The sequence below is a fragment of the Nomascus leucogenys genome, chromosome 19 (assembly GCF_006542625.1).
Source record: "Nomascus leucogenys isolate Asia chromosome 19, Asia_NLE_v1, whole genome shotgun sequence".
Lineage (NCBI taxonomy): Eukaryota > Metazoa > Chordata > Mammalia > Primates > Hylobatidae > Nomascus > Nomascus leucogenys.
Window position 1 is genome coordinate 41,277,783 of NC_044399.1, and position 22,774 is coordinate 41,300,556.

At 37.4% G+C, this 22,774-nt stretch overlaps 1 protein-coding gene across 1 annotated transcript in view; it reads left to right on the forward strand.

Moving 5' to 3' along the window:
* Nucleotides 1-22,774, forward strand: part of SRBD1 (S1 RNA binding domain 1) — a 225,995-nt gene that overhangs the window by 180,437 nt on the left and 22,784 nt on the right. The window contains exons 17-19 of the mRNA XM_030800181.1: nt 14,111-14,217; nt 15,455-15,631; nt 20,046-20,225. Coding sequence (XP_030656041.1) covers nt 14,111-14,217; nt 15,455-15,631; nt 20,046-20,225 — 464 coding nt within the window. The remainder of the gene's footprint in view (nt 1-14,110; nt 14,218-15,454; nt 15,632-20,045; nt 20,226-22,774) is intronic.

The window sequence follows — 22,774 nt, forward strand, 5'->3', positions numbered from 1 at the left end:
TTACAAAATAAAAATCTTCTGATGTTTGAAGTATGTATTTTTAAAAGAATGTGCTTATGAAAATATCTTTTTCAAGGTCTTCTTCCAATATTATTTCTTCTATGTACTTGTCTGTGATCAGGAGCTAGAATACATAGGTTTTTAAATAGTTAACTAAAGCATTTCTTTGGTGCTGAACATTGTCTTTAAAGGGAGTATATAAAGACCTCTTGTTTACCGGATTTGATTAATTGGAGGAGGAGCTTTCTTAAGCACACACTGTTTTCTCAAATGTTTCCCAGCCTCCTGCCAGTTCTGTCTATCGTGGGTCATTCAGCACACACTCGTTTGGATGACTCTTTTAAAAACTGTCACATGTCAATCAAAGAAAAGGAGATGCAAAATGAAGAAGTAAACTTGCTTTATTTGAAATTGAATAGACTGTCCCTGTAAAGTTTTTTTTTTTTTCCTGGTTTAAGCTTAAATTAATTTTTTTAATTTGACAAATAACATTGTATATGTTTGTCACATACAGCATGACGTTTCGAGGTGCATATACATTGTGAAATGGTTAACTCTTGCTAATTAACAAATGTATTACCTCACACAGTTATTTTTGTGATGGGCGCACTCAGCATCCACTCTCTTTGTATTTTTAAAGAATTCAGCATATCCTCATTTACCCTAGTGACCCTGCACCTGTAAAGCTTTTTTGCGTCTTTGGTTTTCTAGCTACATTTTGTATTTTGGCAGTACTAAGGGGCAGGAAGAGATATGAGTGGATGATGATCTCTGAGTAAAATAAAGACTTAAGAATATTGCACTAGAAAACCACTTTGGAAAAAACTTCAAGTTTAGTATGGGGAATGTAAAGTGAAATTTTGTTGCTCTAGAAACTGTAGTCCACAGTGTTTCATCTGGAAGGACTTTAAAAAAATAATAGTTGTTAGTTTTCGTCCTTCAGGGCAAAATAAAACACAGCAGTTTGAGCAGGTTTTTCAGAAGTTTGTGGTAGAATAATAAAGTTTTATTTTTTGAGAATTCTGACCTTAGAACAAAAGCTGACTAGCATAAATGATCACTTATATTCCTTTGTAAAAATCTCATAAATTTTAATAAAAATATAATGTCCCAGGATTTCCTTGAATTCAAAAGAGAAACTGTTTATACAATTCAAGTAACTTGCCCAAAAATTCAGAGTTGGGTAACTTCTATTTAAAAATGGAACAGTCCATTTTTCCTGGCATGAAGTCTTTAGGGATTATTGGCACTGTTAGTCCTCGGGCCGTCTTACTTCTTGTACCAGTTACTGCCGGTAGAGTGATGTGTCACAACTCAGTTTTCAGCAAATCTAAATGGAGCTTCTTAAAGACATGGAATACATATGTTTTTTTTATACTTTCGACACATAGCCCAGCTTGTACAGTGTCTGGTACAGAATAGTTGCTTAGAAATATTTTTAGAATGGCAAATGAATGCCTCTGCTTTAACGTCAAAGACATTATTGTGGAAACAGTATGGGATTTTGTTCAGTATTCCTTCCACCAAATAGATAAGATATTTAGTTTTAGAAAATAGTGTTGGCTAGGCGCAGTGGCTTACACCTGTAATCCCAGCACTTTGGGAGGCTGATGTGGGCGGATCACCTGAGGTCGGGAGTTCAAGACCAGCCTGAACAATATGGAGAAACCCTGTCTCTACTAAAAATACAACATTAGCTGGGTGTGGTGGCACATACCTGTAATCCCAGCTACTCAGGAGGCTGAGGCAGGAGAATCGCTTTAACCCCGGAGGTGGAGGTTGTGGTGAGCCAAGATCGCGCCATTGCACTCCAGCCTGGGCGACAGGGTGAGACACCATCTCAAAAAAAAAAAAAAAAAAAAATAAATAAATAAATAAATAAATACCGTTAACTCTTTAGTACTTTCCTAAGCAAAAAATTGGGGAAGAATGTAGGCAAAATTCATATTTACAGCTGACCTGACGGCACTGTTTACAGAAGTTTCTATACATAAATAGCTGCTAGAGGAGTTTTTAAAACTTCTAAATTCAGTGTGTTAACTTGGACCTTTTTTCTTGTAGGATGTTTTGGTGAAATAACTGGTCTAGTGGTTTGTTTGTTGGTTTTTTTTCTATTATACTTGAAGTTCTGGGATACATGCACAGCACATGCAGGTTTGATACATAGGTATACACGTGCCATAGTGGTTTGCTGCACCCATCAACCCATCATCCACATTAGGTATTTCTCCTAATGCTATCCCTCCCCTAGCCTTCCACCCCCTGACAGGCCCCAGTGTGTGTGATGTTCCCCTCCCTTTGTCCATGTGTTCTCATTGTTCAACTCCCATTTATGAGTGAGAACATGTGGTATTTGGTTTTCTTTTCCTTTGTTAGTTTGCTGAGAATGATGGCTTCCAGCTTCATATCCCTGCAAAGGACATGAACTCATCCTTTTTTATGGCAGCATAATATTCCATGGTGCCACATTTTCTTTATCCAGTCTGTCATTGATGGTCATTTGGGTTGGTTCCAAGTCTTTGCTATTGTGAATAGTGCTGCAATAAACATACATGTGCATGTGTCTTTATAGTAGTCTTTGAGTATATACCCAGTAATGGGATTGCTGGGTCAAATGGTATTTCTGGTTCTAGATCCTTGAGGAATCACCACACTGTCTTCCACAATAGTTGAACTAATTTACACTCCCACCAACAGTGTTAAAGTGTTCCAATTTCTCCACATCCTCACCAGCATCTGTTGTTTCCTGACTTTTTAATGATCGCCATTCTAACTAGCGTGAGATTGTATCTCATTGTGGTTTTGATTGTGTTTCTCTAATGACCAGTGATGATGAGCTTTTTTTCATGTTTGTTGGCTGCATAAATGTCCTCTTTTGAGAAGTGTCTGTTCATATCCTTCACCCACTTTTTGATGGGGTGGTTTTTTTCTTGTAAATTTGTTTAAGTTCCTTGTAGATTCTGGATATTAGCCCTTTGTCAGATGGATAGATTGCAAAATTTTTCTCCCATTCTATAGGTTGCCTGTTAAGTCTAATGATAGTTTCTTTTTCTGTGCAGAAGCTCTTTAGTTTAGTTAGATCCCATTTACCAGTTTTTGCTTTTGTTGCCATTGCTTTTGATGTTTTAGTCGTGAAGTCTTTGCCCATGCCTATGTCCTGAATGGTATTGCCTAGGTTTTCTTCTAGGGTTTTTATGGTTTTAGGTCTTATGTTTAAGTCTTTAATCCATCTTGAGTTAATTTTTATATAAGATGTAAGGAAGGGGTCCAGTTTCAGTTTTCTGCATATGGCTAGCCAGTTTTCCCAACAGTATTTATTAAATAGGAAATCCTTTCCCCATTGCTTGTTTTTGTCAGATTTGTCAAAGATCAGATGGTTGTAGATGTGTGATGTTATTGCTGAGGGTTCTGTTTTGTTCCATTGGTCTGTATATTTGCTTTGGTACCAGTACCATGCTGTTTTGGTTACTGTAGTCTTGTAGTATAGTTTGAAGTCAGGTAGCATGATGCCTCCAGCTTTGTTCTTTTTGCTTAGGATTGTTTTGGCTATACAGGCTCTTTTTTGGTTCCATATGAAATTTAAAGTAGTTTTTTTCTAATTTTGTGAAGAAAGTCAGTGGTAGCTTGATGGGGATAGCATTGAATCTATAAATTACTTTGGGCAGTATGGCCATTTTCACAATATTGATTCCTCCTATCCATGAGCATGGAATTTTTTTTCTGTTTGTTTGTGTCCTCTCTTATTTCCTTGAGCAGTGGTTTGTAGTTCTCCTTGAAGAGGTTCTTCACATCCCTTGTAAGTTGTATTTCTAGGTATTTTAATCTCTTTGTAGCAATTGTGAATGGGAGTTCACTCATGATTTGGCTCTCTGTCTATTATTGGTGTATAGGAGTGCCTGTGATTTTTGCACATTGATTTTGTATCCTGAGACTTTGCTGAAGTTGCTTATCAGCTTAAGGAGATTTTGGGCTGAGACGATGGAGTGTTCTAAATATACAATCATGTCATCTGCAAACAGAGACAATTTGACTTCCTCTCTTCCTATTTGAATACCCTTTATTTCTTTCTCTTGCCTGATTGCCATGGCCAGAACTTCCAATATTATGTTGAATAGGAGTGGTGAGAGAGGGCATCCTTGTCTTATGCTGGTTTTCAAAGGGAATGTTTCCAGCTTTTGCCCATTCAGTATGATATTGGCTGTGTGTCATAAATAGCTTTTATTATTTTGAGATACGTTGCATCAATACCTAGTTTATTGAGAGTTTTTAGCATGAAGCGGTGTTGAATTTTATGAAAGGCCTTTTCTGCATCTATTGAGATAATCATGTAGTTTTTGTTATTGGTTCTGTTTATGTGATGGATTACGTTTAGTAGTTTGTGTATGTTGAATCAGCCTTGCATCCCAGAGATGAAGCCAACTTGATCTCAGTGGATAAGCTTTTTGATGTACTGCTGGAATCGGTTTGCCAGTATTTTATTCAGGATTTTTGCATCGATGTTCATCAGGAATATTGGCCTGAAATTTTCTTTTTTTGTTGTTTCTGCCAGGTTTTGGTATCAGGATGATGCTGGCCTCATTAAATGAGTTAGGGAGGATTCCCTCTTTTTCTATTGTTTGGAATGGTTTCAGAAGGAATGGTACCGGCTCCTCTTTGTACCTCTGGTAGAATTCAACTGTGAATTCTTCAGGTCCTGGGCTTTTTTTGGTTGGTAGGCTATTAATTACTGCCTCAATTTCAGAACTTGTTATTGGTCTATTCAGGGATTCGACTTTTTCCTGGTGTAGTCTTGAGTGGGTGTATGTGTCCAGGAATGTATCCATTTTTTCTGGATTTTCTAGTTTATTTGCGTAAAGGTGTTTATACTATTCTCTGATGATAGTTTGTATTTCTGTGGGATCAGTGGTGATATCCCCTTTATCATTTTGTTATTATGTCTGTTTGATTCTTCTCTCTGTTCTTCTTTATTAGCAGTCTATTTTGTGAATCTTTTCAGAAAACCAGCTCCTGGATTCTTTATTTATTTATTTTTTTTAAGAGTTTTTTGTGTCTGTATCTCCTTCATTTCTGGTCTGATCTTAAGTTATTTCTTGTCTTCTGCTAGCTTTTGAATTTGTTTGCTCTTGCTTCTCTAGTTCTTTTAATTGTGATATTAGGGTGTCAATTTTAGATCTTTCCCACTTTCCCCTGTGGGCATTTAGTGCTGTAAATTTCCCTTTAAACGCTGCTTTAGCTGTGTCCCAGAGATTCTGGTACATTGTGTCTTTGTTCTCATTGGTTTCAAAGAACTTCTTTCTTTCTCTCTTTTTTTTTTGAGACGGAGTCTCGTTCTGTCGCCCAGGCTGGAGGTGCAATGGCGCAATCTCGGCTCACTGCAAGCTCTGCCTCCCGGGTTCACGCCATTCTCCTGCCCCAGCCTCCCAAATAGCTGGGACTACAGGCGCCCGCCACCATGCCCGGCTAATTTTTTTTTTTTTTTTTTTTGAGACGGAGTCTCGCTCTGTTGCCCAGGCTGGAGTGCAGTGGCGCAATCTCGACTCACTGCAAGCTCCGCCTCCCGGGTTCACGCTATTCTCCTGCCTCAGCCGCTCCGAGTAGCTGGGACTACAGGCGCCCGCCACTACACCCGGCTAATTTTTTTGTATTTTTAGTAGAGACGGGGTTTCACTGTGTTAGCCAGATGGTCTTGATCTCCTGACCTCGTGATCCGCCCTTCTCGGCCTCCCAAAGTGCTGGGATTACAGGCGTGAGTTTATTTCTGCCTTAATTTCGTTATTTATCCAGTAGTCATTCAGGAGCAGGTTGTTCAGTTTCCATGTAGTTGTGTGGTTTTGAGTGAGTTTCTTAATCCTGAGTTCTAATTTTATTGCGCTGTAGTCTGAGAGACTGTTATGATTTCTGTTCTTTAGTATTTGCTGAGTGTTTTACTTCCAATTATGTGGTCAATTTTAGAATAAGTGCGATGTGGTGCTGAGAAGAATGTATATTCTGTTGATTTGGTGTGGAGAGTTCTGTAGATGTCTATTAGATCTGCTTGGTCCAGAGCTGAGTTCAAGTCCTGAATATCCTTGTTAATTTTCTGTCTCATTCATCTGTCTGATACTGACAGTGGGGTTTTAAAGGCTTCCACTATTATTGTGTGGGAGTCTAAGTTTCTTTGTAGGTCTCTAAGAACTTGCTTTATGAATCTGGGTGCAGCTGTTTTGGGTATTGTGTATGTTGAACCAGGCTTGCATCCCAGAGATGAAGCCAACTTGATCTCGGTGGATAATGTTTTTGATGTACTGCTGGAATTGGTTTGCCAGTATTTTATTCAGGATTTTTGCATTGATGTTCATCAGGGATATTGGCCCGAAATTTTCTTTTTTTGTTGTGTTTCTGCCAGGTTTTGGTATCAGGATGATGCTGGCCTCATTAAATGAGTTAGGGAGGAGTCCCTCTATTTAGGATAGTTAGCTCTTGTTGCAATGATCCCTTTACCATTATGTAATTCCCTTCTTTGTCTTTTTTTATCTTTGTTGGTTTAAAGTCTGTTTTATTAGAGACTAGGATTGCAACCCCTGCTTATTTTTCCTTTCCATTTGCTTGAAAAATATTCCTACATCCTTTATTTTGAGGCTGTGTGTGTCTTTGTGCGTGATATGGGTCTCCTGAATACAGCACACTGAGGGGTCTCAACTCTATCCAATTTGCCAGTCTGTGTCTTTTAATTGGGGCATTTAGCACATTTACATTTAAGGTTAATGTCCTTTCTTCCACTTGATCAATTTGGCTATTGATACTGTGTATACTTCATGAAGTTCTCGTGCTATGTTTTTCAGCTTCATCAGGTCATTTATGTTCTTCTCTAAACTGGTTACAGACTAAGATTGCAACCCCTGCTTATTTTTCCTTTAGTTAGCAATTCCTCTAACCTTTTTTCAGGGTTCTTAGCTTCCTTGTATTGGGTTAGAACATGCACCTTTAGCTCGGAGTAGTTTGTTATTACCCACCTTCTGAAGCCTACTTCTGTCAATTTCATCAAATTAATTCTCTATCCAGTTTTATTCCCTTGCTGGCGAGGAGTTGTGATCCCTTAGAGGAGAAGAGGCATTCTGGTTTTTGGAATTTTCAGCCTTTTTGTGCTGGTTTTTCCTCATCTTTGTGGATTTATCTACCTCTAGTCTTTGATGTTGGTGACCTTCGGATGGGGATTTTGTGTGGACGTCCTTTTTGTTGATGTTGATGCTATTCCTTTCTGTTTGTTAGTTTTCCTTCTAATAGGCCCCTCTGCTGCAGGTCTTCTGGAGTTTGCTGGAGGTCCACTCCAGACCCTGTTTGCCTGGGTATCACCAGTGGAGGCTGCAGAACAGCAAAGATTGCTGCCTGTTCCTTCCTCTGGAAGCTTTGTCCCAGAGGGCCACCCGCCAGATGCAAGCTGGGGCTCTCCTGTATGAGGTGTCTGTCGACTCCTGCTGGGAGGTGTCTCCCAGTCAGGAGGCATGGGGGTCAAGAACCCACTTGAGGAGGCAGTCTGTCCTTTAGCAGAGCTCTAGCGCTGTGCTGGGAGATCCACTGCTTTCTTCAGAGCCAGCAGGCAAGAACGTTTAAGTCTGCTGAAGCTGTGCCCACAGCTGCACCTTCCCCCAGGTGCTCTGTCCCAGGGAGATGGGAGTTTTATCTATAAGCCCCTGACTGGGCCTGCTGCCTTTCTTTCAGAGATGCCCTGCCCAGAGGGGAGGAATCTAGAGAGGCAGTCTGGCTACAGTGGCTTTGCAGAGCTGCTGTGGGCTCCACCTAGTTCAAACTTCCCTGCAGCTTTGTTTACACTGTGAAGGGAAAACCCGCCTACTCAAGCCTCAGTAATGATGGGTGCCCCTCGCCCCACCAAGCTCTAGCATCCCAGGTTGACTTCAGACTGCTGTGCTGGCAGTGAGAATTTCAATCTAGTGGATCTTAGCTTGCTGAGCTCCATGGGGTTGGGATCTGCTGAGCTAGACCACTTGGCTCCCTGGCTTCAGCCCCCTTTCCAGGAGAGTGAATGGTTCTGTCTCGCTGGCATTCCAGACACCACTGAGGTATGAAAAAAAAAACTCCTGTAGCTAGCTCAGTGTTGCCCAAATGGCGGCCTAGTTTTGTGCTTGAAACCCAGGGCCCTGGTGGTGTAGGCACCCAAGGGAATCTCCTGGTCTGCCGGTTGCGAAGACCGTGGGAAAAGCGTAGTATTTGGGCCAGAGTGTACCATTCCTCACGGCACAGTCCCTCACAGTCCCTCACAGCACCGTCCCTCACAGCTTCCCTTGGCTAGGGGAGGGAGGGAGTTCCCTGACTCCTTGTGCTTTCCGGGTGAGTTCCCTGACTCCTTGCGCTTTCCACCCTGCTTCTGCTTACCCTCCGTGGGCTGTACCCACTGTCTAACCAGTCCCAGTGAGATGAGCCAGGTACCTCAGTTGGAAATGCAGAATCACCCGCCTACTGCATTGATCTTGCTGGAAGCTGCAGACTGGAGTTCCTATTTGGCCATCTTGCCAGCCACCCCCTACTGTGTATTTTTTAATGGCATCAGAATAGTTCATTGTCAGGCTGTTCCATAATTTATTTGTACAAGTTACCTCTATGTGGATATTTAGGTTGTACACACATACACACCCCTTTGTGCAAGTGTCTTGCTATTTCCTTAGAAAAAATCTTATATATGAAGATACTGCATAAAGTCATATGTACATTTTTTATAATTGTTGTGAGGATTCAGTTACGTGCTATTATAAACTCTTACAACAATGCCTGACAGTAAAATCTCAAGGGGTTTTGATAGTATGGTGATTATTTTCATTGTCTCAGTCTTGCCACTTGACTTTGAGCCCCTAAATAAAGTGACTGCTTCAATTAGAAAAACATCAGAGATCCTTACTCAAAGTGGCCTGAACAATAAGGAAATTTCTGATTCTTGATTAAATGAAAAAGAAATTTTATTACAGGATGCTCAGGGGGGCTGAGTACAGAACTAGTTAATTCAGAAGCTCAAGAGTATCAATGAAGAACCAGTCTTTCAATGTATGTTACCTGCCATTCTCGCCAAGTTAGCTTTTCTTCAAGCTAGTCCCATCACATGATACAGTGCTTACTGAGAGTCATACTTGACTAAAAAGAAGAAAAGGCTAGTTCTCTCTCACTCTATTTAAGGGCAGTGAAGTCTTTTTCTGAAGTACCTAGCAGATTTACCCTCACATTTCATTTGCCATTATTGAATAAATAGAATGGGACCACCATGATTAGCTTAGACGATTGTTTTTCCTACCTTTTGATTTTGACACACTAGGAAATACATTTTACTTTGTCATGACAAGGGCACTTATCACACATCACTTCTGTTTGGGTATATATATGTCTCTCTTATACAATTAAATGTAATTCAAAATAAGTTTCTCAAAATAATGCTTACCTTTACTACTGATTGTAAGTTAAATGCTATTTTACTTTAAATAGGTTTTTAATACCTAAATACAGAAATTTAGAACAGATTTAACTTGATGTATAGATATGGGCTGTTCATGAATTTTTTTCAGTCTGGAATACATGAGGACAATGCTATGAGCATATATAGTACATGGTTGAGCCGTTTTTTTCAAACTTTGAGTCAAGATTAAAAATACCTTTTTACACAAACAGGTCATTGTGAGTAGTAAAATAATCTGAATAATAATTTATTCAGATGAGATTCATCAATGAATTCTATACTTAGTGGGAGGGGATTACACAAGTGTATCAATACCAGGATTTGAGGATCATTGGGAACCATCTTGGAAGCTGCCTAGCACAAAGTATGAGGCAACTAAATGCAGTATGTCATCCTGGGTTAAATTATGGATTGGGAAGAAAATGTTGTAAAGAAAAATTGAGAAAATTGATGATTTGAGCATGGGTTGAATGTTAGGTAATATTACATCAGTATGTTTTCTAATTTTAATAATTGTATTATGGCTATGTAAGTCAATGTTTTTGTTATTTGGAACTATACGCTGAAGTATTTATGTGAAGGAAGGGTAATAAAGTTTTTGTACTATTCTTGCATGCCTTTTCTAAATTTGAAATTATTTCAAAGTTAAAATTTAAAAATGTCAAGAGAGATTGTTTTAAAATGAAAACAATGTGAATCTGGTTCTTAAGTTCATACATACTGAATATATTGTATGTATGTCGTGTATGTCAATCCTTTTAATAGGCTGTTGGATTTAGTTTATTAGTATTTTGTGGAGGATTTTTGAACTGATATTCATAGAAAATATTAGTTTGTAGGTTTCTTTCTTCTTGAGGTATCTTTGGCTTTGGTATCAGGGTAATGCTGGCCTCATAGAATAGGTAAGAAGTATTGGCTCCTCTTCTATTTTTTTAAAGAGTTTGAGAAGGATCGGTGTTCTCGAAATGTTTGGTAGAATTCACCAGTGAAACTATATGGTTCTGAACTTTTTTTTATTGGGAGAGTTTTGATTACTTATTGACTGTACTTATAGTATGTTTGTTCAGATTTTATATTTCTTCTTGAGTCAGTTTTGGCAATTTTGGTGTTCTTAGTAATTTGTCCATTTTTTATTCTCTTACCATGTATCTGGTTTAATGTATATGGAACAATAGTGCGTTTTTGCATTGTGTAAACATATCTGATTTAATTTTATGTGAAGTTACATTTAAACCATATAAAATAAATCCTCCATTAAACTGCCTTGCCTTGCATATCTAACCTAAAATGCACTTATCATTTGAGCATTCCATTTGCTCCACATTCACATTAATATTTGGTATTTTCCATTGTTTTCATTTTAGCCCTGTGGTAGGGGTGTTCCAAGTGATTTTATTTTTTAAGTTTGAGGTTTTATTTTAACACTATCATCTACAAGAATATCATTACAAACAATACATCTGGGGTCCATCATTTCTATTGTTTTGCACATTTATAAAACGATGTTTTAAATCAAGCTTATTTTAAAGTCTTATGGTTATTATTTTCTATATAAAACATGGCTCAAGTCAAGTCAAAGATTACTGATTGGAGTCAACATTTTCCCTCAATTTTGTCACTATCAACACTTCCAAATCTGGTAGTTGGGCTTGCCTCTGTAGTTTTACTTCACTATCTTTTTTTCTTCTGAGTATAGAGTGATTCATTTTAAGGACTGCTTGTACTAAATCAGTTAAAATATTACAGTTGCTGAGAATTTGAAAATTTTTATACTCAGTAACATTCTTTCTGAAAAATACACTGAAAGTTTGTAACTAAACTTGATTGAAAGAATCAGCACTTTGCCAATAGATAAACTTCTCACATACTTTGCTTATAACTCTGCAGTTACTCTTTAACCTCTTCATTATCGTCAGATTGACCATCTATGTCAGAAGATCAAATGAGATATCAGTGAACCAAATACCTATTCCTGACCAATTTATGTTGTATTCGTCTCACATGATAGTCTCAGTTGGCTGCATTGTTCATTCTATTGTTCATTTGATGTTAAGGGTATATGCAATATGCTCTATGTGGTTTATTCTATTCCTTTATTTTTTTATGCTGGTGGCAAGTCACTGATTTAATTTTATGATCCACTAATTGATCATAACCCTCGGTTTGAAAAACATGGGTTTTAACCAGTCACCATTGTCTGTGGGAGGTGGATCCAGCTTTTCCAAAGCATATGGCCTTGCAGGAATGGGATAAATGCTGGACACACGGTCAGGCTTCTGTTTGAAAGGAGGAGAAGGGGTTGACAACTAGAGGTTAGGATAGTCAACCAAAATAATCCGCTGCAGAGACTGTAGCTTACTCATTTAACTGTCCTAAGCATCTGATGTGCTAGGAAGTACTGTATCAACTTGTTTCCCTTATTCAAATGGCTCTCAATGATTATTCTTCCTTTTTCCGGTTTGTTTGTAGTTTTGTGTTCCTCAGATATTTTTTCTTGTTGCTATCATTGTGCTTGCCTTTACATTGTCATACTATCTCCTACCCTCCCATTTTAAAAAGTTCGCTTTTCATTTTACTGCTTTTCATCTGCTTAGACAAAAGACTAGCTTCTTAAAAGCTGTGGCTCAAGAGTAACCAAGTTCTTGGTCAGATCTAAGGTTTTACTTTATGATCTTTTTCATGGTGATATTGGCTTATTAGATTTTTTAAATGACATCCAAAATTTTTAGCTGTGGCCTGGCTAGTTACCAATAAGTTATCTCTGAAATACAGAAGTGCTCCTGTACCCTTCAGTCTTCCAGAACAAAAGCTTCTGCTCTTATTAAATGGTAATAATGTAATCACAATACTTGGAGACTCTACTAGATTATATTCCTTGTTTTCCTTGATGTTGGGTAAAGAGAAGTCTCCTGTCCCACAGATCATTAATTTTAGGATTATGAGTAACATCAAATATATTCATCGTTGTAACCTAGCTTCAGTTAGTCAACAAATACTTTAAAATATTGTATTTCACCAATTGTAAGATGCTCATTTTCTGACCTTTTTTTTTTTTGAGATGGAGTCTTGCACTGTCGCCCAGGCTGGAGTGCAGTGGCACGATCTACGCTCACTGCAAGTTCCACTTCCTGGGTTCATGCCATTCTCCTGCCTCAGCCTCCAGAGTAGCTGGGACTACAGGTGCCCACCACGGCACACGGCTAATTTTTTGTATTTTTAGTAGAGACGGGGTTTCACCGTGTTAGCCAGGATGGTGTGGATCCCCTGACCTCGTGATCCGCCCCCCTTGGCCTCCCAAAGTGCTGGGATTACAGGCGTGAGCCACCATGCCCGGCCATTTTCTGACATTTTAGTACCTCTGAAATCAGAATGTAGCTTACATTTAATGGTGTCCTACAGTTGCTGTTGCCCCTGTGGTAAATCATGGTGTAGTTTCCACATGAACTTGGTTGCTAATCCTAGAGACATGACTGAACTGCACACCTTTCACTGTTTTAGCTAACAAACCATTGAATAATAAACCATTTAAGGACCTTTCAGAAAAGAATAGGAGTTTTGTCGCTGCCCAAAATGTCTTCTGTTAATACCCTCTGTTAAGATTCAGATAGTGCTACCACCAACATGGCACATGTATACATATGTAACAAACCTGCACGTTGTGCACATGTACCCTAGAACTTAAAGTATAATAATAATAAAAATAAAATAAAAAGATTAAGATAGTGCTACTATCATCAAAGCTTTGTAAGAATGAGCATCTGAAGCTTGAAAGAAAGTCCCAGAGACAACAGAGGATTGCTCTTTTAAGAAATGCTACACTATCAAGGATCTTGATAGTATAAAAAACAATACTGCATGGAAAACCTTGACACCTATGATTTTGAATATAAAAGTGATCAGAAGAGTTGAACACTGAATGTGAAGAAATTTTAGGAATAGCTTAGCCAGTTTAGATTGCTTATATTTTTCTTATTTGTACATGATATATGGTTTTTACAGTTTCTGAATAAGTCTAAAGAGCTCTTTCAATATTTAAAAAATAAATAAAAAATTTAAGCAATAAGAAAGCATGTGTCATGGTTTAATTGACCATTTTCTTCCTTAGTGGTATATAAAATAGTGCTTCATATAAACAATACTGTCTTCAATTTGATGAAACAAGAGTTTGATTTACTGTCTTACTATTATTTTACTGCTTCCTATTGTAACATGTTTTCTTCTCCATAACACTATAAGGCCGTGCATGAATGATAGAGACTATGTCTCATTGTGATCTAGCACCCACAGTATTATCCGGGAACTTGTTAGAATGCAAATTCTTAGACCCCACCCTAGACCTACTGAATCAGGAATCTGGATGTGGGTGTGTTACCAAGCCATACAGGTGATTTTAATGCAAGCTTAAGTTTGAGAACCACTGCTCTGGGCACAATTTCAGGCAAGGGAAAAATACTGGTACTGTTATATTCAAATTAGGTATATATGCATAGCTTAAAGAGTAAGAAGCCACAGATATCTTGACTTCAGCTTAATTCTGCTAACAGTGTGTTTAAGAGGAATGAAGAAATTTGCCATGGTGTGTGTTAGCTAACTACCAGTAATATAGGCAGAGTAATGGAATAGTCCAAGAACTACATCTCCTTCACTTTTGATATTTGATCTTTGTCTTTTCAGCATGACGTATCCCAGACTTTACTCAAGGCAACACTGGACAGTGTCGTAGAAGAATGTGTCAGCTTTGTGGGAGTGGATATTAACATCTGTTCAGAAGTTTTGTTAAGGTGAGAAAAATATGTGGCTGAAGATCACAGAATCTTGAGTTTAACTGGCTATCCAGCCCAAACTCGGCTAGAAGAAGGGACCACATGTATAAGTTGTCAAGTATAGAACATCTATGGGTGTATTCATTGCTTTAAGTAATCAAAGGGGAAGACATCATTTAAGAAAAGAATTATAACAGTTCACATTATCATTTTTAATATTGCAGGTCTAAAGTGAAGAGCATATGGTAACCATTGAGTGCATTAGTGTTGCTAATAGAATTTAAATAAGGTTAACATGGAAAAGAGCTGTTTCTCACCACATGAGAGTAGAGATTTTTCACTAGTTAAGCCTCTTGCATGCATCTGTCAAACCTGGCAGTAACCAAAAGATAAATTCTGAGGGTTCAAGGTATGGTTACCATATTTTTACCCTGATTCCACAAGACACCTGTCAAAATTTTTATCATACTGTAATTACATGTTATATAATCTTCTTTTCCCCCTTGGTTTTAGAAGAGCTGCTTTTTTGTTCACAGTTTTGCATTTATTACATAAATCTGCTAATGCAGCATGAAATTCCCTGATCTGGACATTTTTCACTGAAACAGGTATAGCAGAAACTATCCCTTACATTTTAAGTTGTTGATTTTCTAATACATCTACAAACATTTCATAATTTCATATATGGAATTTCATAATAGAGTTGAAATTCTCTGAAATAATCTTTTAACACAAAGCAAACTACCTAATGATATAGTCTTTATATATAATTTATACTAATCATGGCAATTATAGGTAAGGGCCTTTCTGTAGTTCAACTCTATATTACTGAGAACAGGCTAACACACAAAAAAGGTAGTATAACACAGTCATAGCTATTATAACTTCTTCTAACTCACTTTGTATGTATGCTGAAAAAAATAGGCAAAATTATTACGTTATCCAGAAACATAAGGAATGTGAATAGTATAGAAAAACTGAGGAACATTTTTTTCTTGCATCAGTGTTAGCCTTCTTACCAGCATCTTTATGACAGCTATTGGTTTTGTCATTATTTTTTTATTCTGTTGTCCTTCTTTCCTCTTGCACAACTCTTTTTTTCTCCGTTGTTTTTTTTTTTTAAACTCCCTTTTGGATTAACTTAGATGTATGAGGATATGTCATTGCAGTCGTTTTTATGATCCAAATGTTTTATATGATTGTCTTTTCAGATGAGATCTTTTTTTCAGTTTGTTTTTTTTTTTTTTTTTCCTAGGCATATTGCAGGACTCAATGCCAACAGGGCCAAAAATATTATTGAATGGCGAGAGAAAAATGGACCCTTTATCAACCGAGAACAGCTGAAGAAAGTGAAAGGGCTGGGCCCAAAATCCTTCCAGCAGTGTGCTGGCTTCATCAGAATCAACCAGGATTATATCCGAACATTTTGCAGGTGATTATAAGTATACACTTTGATTCTATTGTCAACCTCCTCTCTTGTTACTGTTACCTATCCTACCACTGATTAGTGTAAAATTTTAAGTGTCCATTGTTCATGACTTCATTGAGTAAGTGTTGAGTGACTGTCCTTTGGTAGGCATTGGGAATACAGCAGTGAGCAAGTCAGCAAATTCCAGATTCTCATGGAATTATATTTTAACATGTGATAAAGACAATAAGCGAACTAGTAAAGTTAGTAGTTTCAGATGGCAAGAAGTGCTATAAAAATTAAAGCAGGGATATGTGACACTGTCTTAGGGGAGTAATGCAACTACTTTAGATTCGTTATTTTTTGAAAACTTATTTGGGCAGAGTTTTGAATGAAATGCCATCCAAGGATCGGAAAGAGAGCATTCCAGGCAAAATGAACACTAAGTGCACAGTCCTAAGGCAGGACCAACTTTGGTATATTCAGGAAATGAGGCAAAGGCCCACACAATTAGGGCATAGCAAATGGGAAGGACTGGTACAAGATGAGGTGACAATGGTGACTTCAAAATGACCACTTTTTATTGACATAGCTGTTCCCCAAGCATAGATGTGTTTCCCCACTCCCTCCTCACTGAAAATGGACCAAAGCATTGATTATCAGTTGTGTGGATCAAGAGCTAAATTTCTTTATTTTCTAATCCTGAAAGCACAAAAGCTTGTTAGATAAACTCAGCATGATATAATCATGAAAGAAGAACATTTACGTATCTACTACTTTGGGACTACCTGGTTAATTCATATGGACTTTTTTCTTTTGACAAAATTATAATAGAGGTCATATGGAAGATAACCTTTATTCTGGAAAAGACTGATTAAGCCTCACTAGAATACATTATAAAGCTGTGGAAATTAAACAGTTTGCTTTTGATGTAGGAATAGCACAGAATAAGGTCTGAAATCCACCAAAACATAGTTAGAATTTAGTTTATAGTAAAGGTGACATTTCAAATGGTAGGGTAAAATTGATTAGTTATCTAACAAATGATATTATGACAACTGCCAGTAATTCAGTATGTGTGAAGGAAGCTATAGTCCCACTTCTCACTCCTACACCCAAATAAATTACAGATTTATCATAGACTTAAATGTCAAAAAAAAAAAAACTGTAAAAGCACCAGAAGAAAACATGAGGAAATCTTGCAGATCATTAGAGTGATGGAAATTCTTTCTAAATAGATCATGAAACCTAGAAGTCACAACTGCAAAAAATTGAAGATAAAATGATTCTGTTTTTGTTAGTTTATATGTTCTTTGAACACTTGGTTAGAAAACTCACAGCATAGGCCAGGAGCGGTCTTTTACTTGAGGTCAGGAGTTTGTGACCAGCCTAGCTAACAAGATGAAACCCCATCTCTACTAAAAATACAAAAATTAGCCGAGCATGGTGGTGCTCACCTGTAATCCCAGCTACTCAGGAGGCTGAGATAGGAGAATTGCTTGAACCCAGGAAGTGGGGGTTGCAGTGAGCCGAGATCATGCCGCTGCACTCCAGCCTGGGTGACAGAGCAAGATCCTATCTATCTCAAAAACAAACAAACCAAAAAAACACCAAAAAACTCACAGTATAAAAAAAGAACAAAAAGTAAAAGATGCCTCTCAAGTCTCACTTGAAAAGGTTTCTTATATGTTGCTTCCAGAAAGTAAATTTACAGTTATGTCACCTTGTATGTATATGTTTATTATTTTAAAAATGTATACACAAGGGATCAGGCTCTGCGACTATTTGAAACTTGCTTTATTTGTTTCAGTCTTCTGGATCTCTTTCCAAATTATTACATATAGATTTCTAATTTTTTATTCTTTATATTGTTTGCATAATATTTAATTGTATGGATGGGCTATAGTTTAGTCTAATCAGTGTCTTATTGATGAACATTCAGCTTGTTTTAAAGCCTTGTACTTTTCCAGCTGATAATTAGGTACTTGAAGATTTGTGACTGTTACATCTCCTGAATAGTTCATAGGTTTATTCAGAATGGAATATTGCTACCACATTTAATGTTTTTTGCTTTGAAATTTATTTGCTAGCAGTGTTACTATATATGCCTGTTTTTTTTTTAATTTTTATACTTTCTATGACATTTAATTTTTGATATGGCTCTTAGAAACATCTAGCTAGATTTTGTGGTTTTACTCAATCTGTTATTAATACATTCATGTTTGTATTTATTTATATGTTGGGGCTTATTCTTCCTATGTATTTTGCCTCCATCATGCTTTCTGATTCTTCTTTTCCTTTTACGCTATTTATTAGATTTATCACTTAATAAGTTTTCTGTTTCTATCCTTGTTTTCCCATCTCATCTTTATCTCTCCTTAGTGATTTCAAAGTTGTACATCTTCTATTCTTAGATCATCCTTAAATTGGTTTTGGACTGACCTCTGGAGTTAATAGGTGTGTCTGTCCTCTTAGAGAAGACTAGAAACAGGATCCTTCCCAATCTTTCTCTCTTCAACTCTCTCTACCTCCCATGATAAGACAATCTGGGATTTTAGTTTCAGACTCCTCTCCCCTCCCCTCCCCTCCCCTCCCCTCCCCTCCCCTCCTCTCCTCTCCTCTCCTCTCCTCTCCCCTCCCCTCCGCTCCTCTCCCCCTCCTCTCCCCTCCCTTCCCCTCCCTTCCCCTCCTCTCCCCTCCCCTCCCCTCCCCTCCCTCCTCCCCTCCTCTCCCCTCCTCTCCCCTCCCCTCCCCTCCTCTCCCCTCCCTCCTCTCCCCTCCCCTCCTCTCCCCTCCCCTCCCCTCCTCTCCCCTCCCCTCCTCTCCCCTCCCCTCCTCTCCCCTCCCCTCCCCTCCTCTCCCCTCCCCTCCCCTCCTTTTCTCTCTTTCTCTATATATATTTTATACATATATAAAAATATTTTTATATTTTTGTTTTTTAACCTATATGTACATATACATACTATATGCGTGTGTATATACGTATGTATATACATATACACATACACACTATATATACACACTCCTCCATATATATAAAGTATATTTTTATAGATGTATATTTTTGTTTTTTAAATGTGTGTGTATATATATAGATACACGCTATGTGTGTGTATATACATACTATATACACACTATACATACTACATATATACTATATAATGTATATATGTATATACACATAATTATATATATGTATATACACATAATGTGTATATATGTATATACACATAATGTGTATATATGTATATACACATAATGTGTATATATGTATATACACATAATGTGTATATATGTATATACACATAATGTGTATATATGTATATACACATAATGTATATATATTTACATCATGAGCACGTATTTAATCAGTTTTTGTGGTTTCTACACTGTTCCTTGTAGTTCATATTATCATTTTTGTTTGATTTATTGGTTTTTGCTAGAATTAATCCTTAAGAAATTCTTTTAGAGCTTGGTATGGGTTATACTTAAGTCCTTACATACCTGCAAATGATTTCAATTTGCCCTCCTACTTGAATGCTAATTTGACTAGGTATGCGATTCTAAATTCAAAATCATTTTCTCTCAGAACCTTTAAGATATTGTTCCACTATGTTCTGACATCTGATGTTTGCCAATGAGAAATCTGATGCTAGTCTGATTCCAGATCCTTTTAAAGTAATGTTTTAATTTTCTCTCTTGAAAGCCTTTTAGAATTTTAAAGATTATTTATATTGTAAAGGTTATCCATGATATGTCAAATATAAGTCTTTTTCTTTTCTTTTCTTTTCTTTTTTTTTTGAGACAGTCTCTCCCTCTGTTGCCCAAACTGGAGTGCAGTGGCAGGATCTCAGCTCACTGCAACCTCTGCCTCCCAGGCGATTCTCCTGCCTCAGCCTCCCAAGTAGCTGGGACTACAGGCAGGCATGCACCACCACACCCAGCTAATTTTTTTAATTTTTAGTAGAGACAGGGTTTCATCATGTTGGCCAGGCTGGTCTCAAACTCCTGACCTCAGGTACTCTGCCTGCCTCAGCATCCCAAAGTGTTGGGATTACAGGCGTGAGCCACTGCCCTAAGCCAAGTATGAGTCTTTTTCTATTCATCCTGTTCTACACTCAATAGATTCTTTTGAGAGCTTGTTTTTCTTAGCTCTGAGAAATATTATTATTTTGTTTCCCTACATTTTCCTCTTTTCACTCCTAGAATGGCAATTATACAGACAATCAGTTAAGAATGTTTTTGGCTTTAAGTAACAGAAAGCCCTTTTCCCAGTGATTTAAACAAATAAGTGGTAGTTTCTATGAAGTGAAAGGTCAAAATCTGGTTGCTGTTTTTGCATATTTGTATGACAGAGAAATAAGCACATTTTAATTTGAAGACTTTTCTGCCCAACCTTCCCCTTTTTATAAATGTGGTTTTTTCTGGTTTTACATAGTCAGCAAACTGAAACTTCAGGCCAAATTCAAGGAGTTGCTGTGACATCTTCAGCAGACGTTGAGGTCACAAATGAGAAGCAGGGCAAAAAGAAGAGCAAAACTGCAGTGAATGTTTTACTGAAGCCAAATCCTTTGGACCAAACTTGTATTCATCCAGAATCATATGACATAGCAATGAGGTAAGTCTGAGGCCCATGTGGGAATTCTCCATATCCAGAGTGAGTTCTTTACAGCAAATGGCCTTTGTTTTGGCATAATGGAAACTGAAAAATATGACCGTGTTTAATGTGACAACATTTTTCAGAAGTTCTGCATTGCTGAGTTATGTGGCACATTATTTTATTTCAGTGAAGAATGAAACCATTACTCCTGGAGCATTGTCAAGCTAATAAACCCTGATACTAATGGTGAAGTGTGTGTAATGGAAATTGCATGGCACTCCCCTCTGTTTGTTTTGGAAATTAACAAGACACAATTGACTAGCACCTGGCATAAAACTTGTGCTTTTCTAAAGATAAAACCCTTTTGAAAGTAAACAGCCAACTCAGCTTTCTTAAGTAATATTATCTTTATTGGTTTTTAAAATCTTAAAATCTAAGAAATGATGTACTTTTAGTGAGTATACATTAACAGAATGACATAGGGGAAGTTTCTGAGTAAAAGGGAAGTTTAAGGCATAAAAAGAAAAAACTTTTTAATAGCATATTTAATTAGCTTTAAATTTTTTTAATTAGTTCAAAAACAGTGACTTGCTACATAACGACATTTTTTAAAGATTCTTACGGAATTATATGACAATATAACAAATATACTGAATATTTTAACTTTTATTGAATCTAAAATGAGATTTTTGTTTTAAAATCACTTTGATTATTTTAGTAAATGTCATTAATTTGCTCTCTTTTAAAAATATTTAAAAAGACTATAGCATATTATAGAAAACTTAGAAAAAAGAAGTAAAAAATAATATTCTGTCAACATCCAACTAGTTCCTGGTTTCCCCCAACAGTTTTATGATGAAAAAATTTAACCATACAGAAAAATTGGAAAAAAAATTTTTACAGTGAATTCCTATATAGCCACACCTAGATTTTATCATTAACATTTTATTCTCTTTTTCCACGTATCCATCTACTTATCCATCCATCTTATTTTTTTGTCTTGTTTTGTTTTGTTTTTGAGACAAGGTCTCTCTGTCACCCAGACTGGAGTGCAGTGGTGTGGTTTCAGCAAACTCTGCTTCCTGGGTTCAAGTGATTCTTGCGCGTCAACCTCCTAAGTAGCTAGGGTTACAGGTATGCAGCACCACAGTCTGGCTAATTTTTTGTATTTTTAGTAGAGATGGAGTTTCCCTATGTTGTCGAGGCTGGTTTCAAACTCCTGGACTCAAGTGATCCACCCACCTTGGCTTCCCAAAGAGCTGGGATTACAGGTGTGAGCCACTGCACCTGGCCCATCTTATGTTTTTGATGCATTCCAAAGGTTGCAGACATTGGTACACTTTGCACTAAATACTTAAGCATTCATATAATTAACTACAATTTGATAATTCTTTACGATTTTTTTCTTTTGAGGTCACATTTACATAACAATTAAATTTTAAGTTTATATTAGCTGAATTTTGACAAATACCTACATCTGTGTAACCAAACTGCTGTTGAGATCAGGAACATTTCTATTATCTGAAAATGTTCCCTTATACCTCTTCCAATCAGTTACTGCCCCAACCTCCCAGAGGTAACTACTTGTTTTGATTTTTTTCTACCAAAGATTAGTTTTCTCCCTCTACCATACAATTGTACTCATCTGTGTAAGACTTCTTTCAGCATCATATTTAGAGATTTATCCATGTTGTAACAAGTACCAATAGCTTATTTTTTATTGCTCAGTAATATTCCATTGTGTGAATATACCACAGCTTATCTATTTTCCTGTTAATGAAATCTAAGAGATACAGGAAATACCAAACTGTTTTTTTATACTGTCTACTCTCAGTACAACATAGAACACTTTCGTGGCCTCTGGTCACCAAAATATGTAGGGATTTCTCCCCTCCAACCAGTCAATTCTGCAGCAGATTATCCAGCAGACATCACCTGGGTGTCCTCTAATTTAGTTAATTTCTGACACTGTCTCCAGGTAGATAGTGTCAGATCCCACAGGTTGAGGGCTCAGTACTACAAGATTGGTCCCAACTTGAGAGGCGTGGTTGTGACCTATAACTTCAGGATTCCTACAACCCTGGAGTTCAATTGATTTGCCAGTTTACAGAACTCAGGGAAACATCTACTTAATGTTCATCTACTTATTATAAAGGATATTACAAAGGATACAGATGAACAGCCAGATAAAGAAGATGTATAGGAAAAGAGGTATGGGGGAAGGTATATAGGAGAAAGGATATGGAACTTCTACGTGGGCATACTACCCTCTAGGAACCTCCAGGTGTTGAGCTATCTAGAAGCTCATTGGAACCCAGGCCTTTTGGGTTTTTAGTAGGTTTCATTACATAGGCATGATTGGATCATTGGCCATTAGTGATCAACTCAACCTTCAGCCCTTCTCCCCTCCCTGGAGGTTGGGGGTCTGGAGCTGAAAGTGACAACCCCTCTAGTCACTTGTTTGGTTTTTCTGGTGACCATCCCCTATCCTGAAGCTATCTAGGGGACCCCAGCTACCAGTCATGTCATTACAAAAGACACTCTTATCTATCACTCTGGAGATTCCA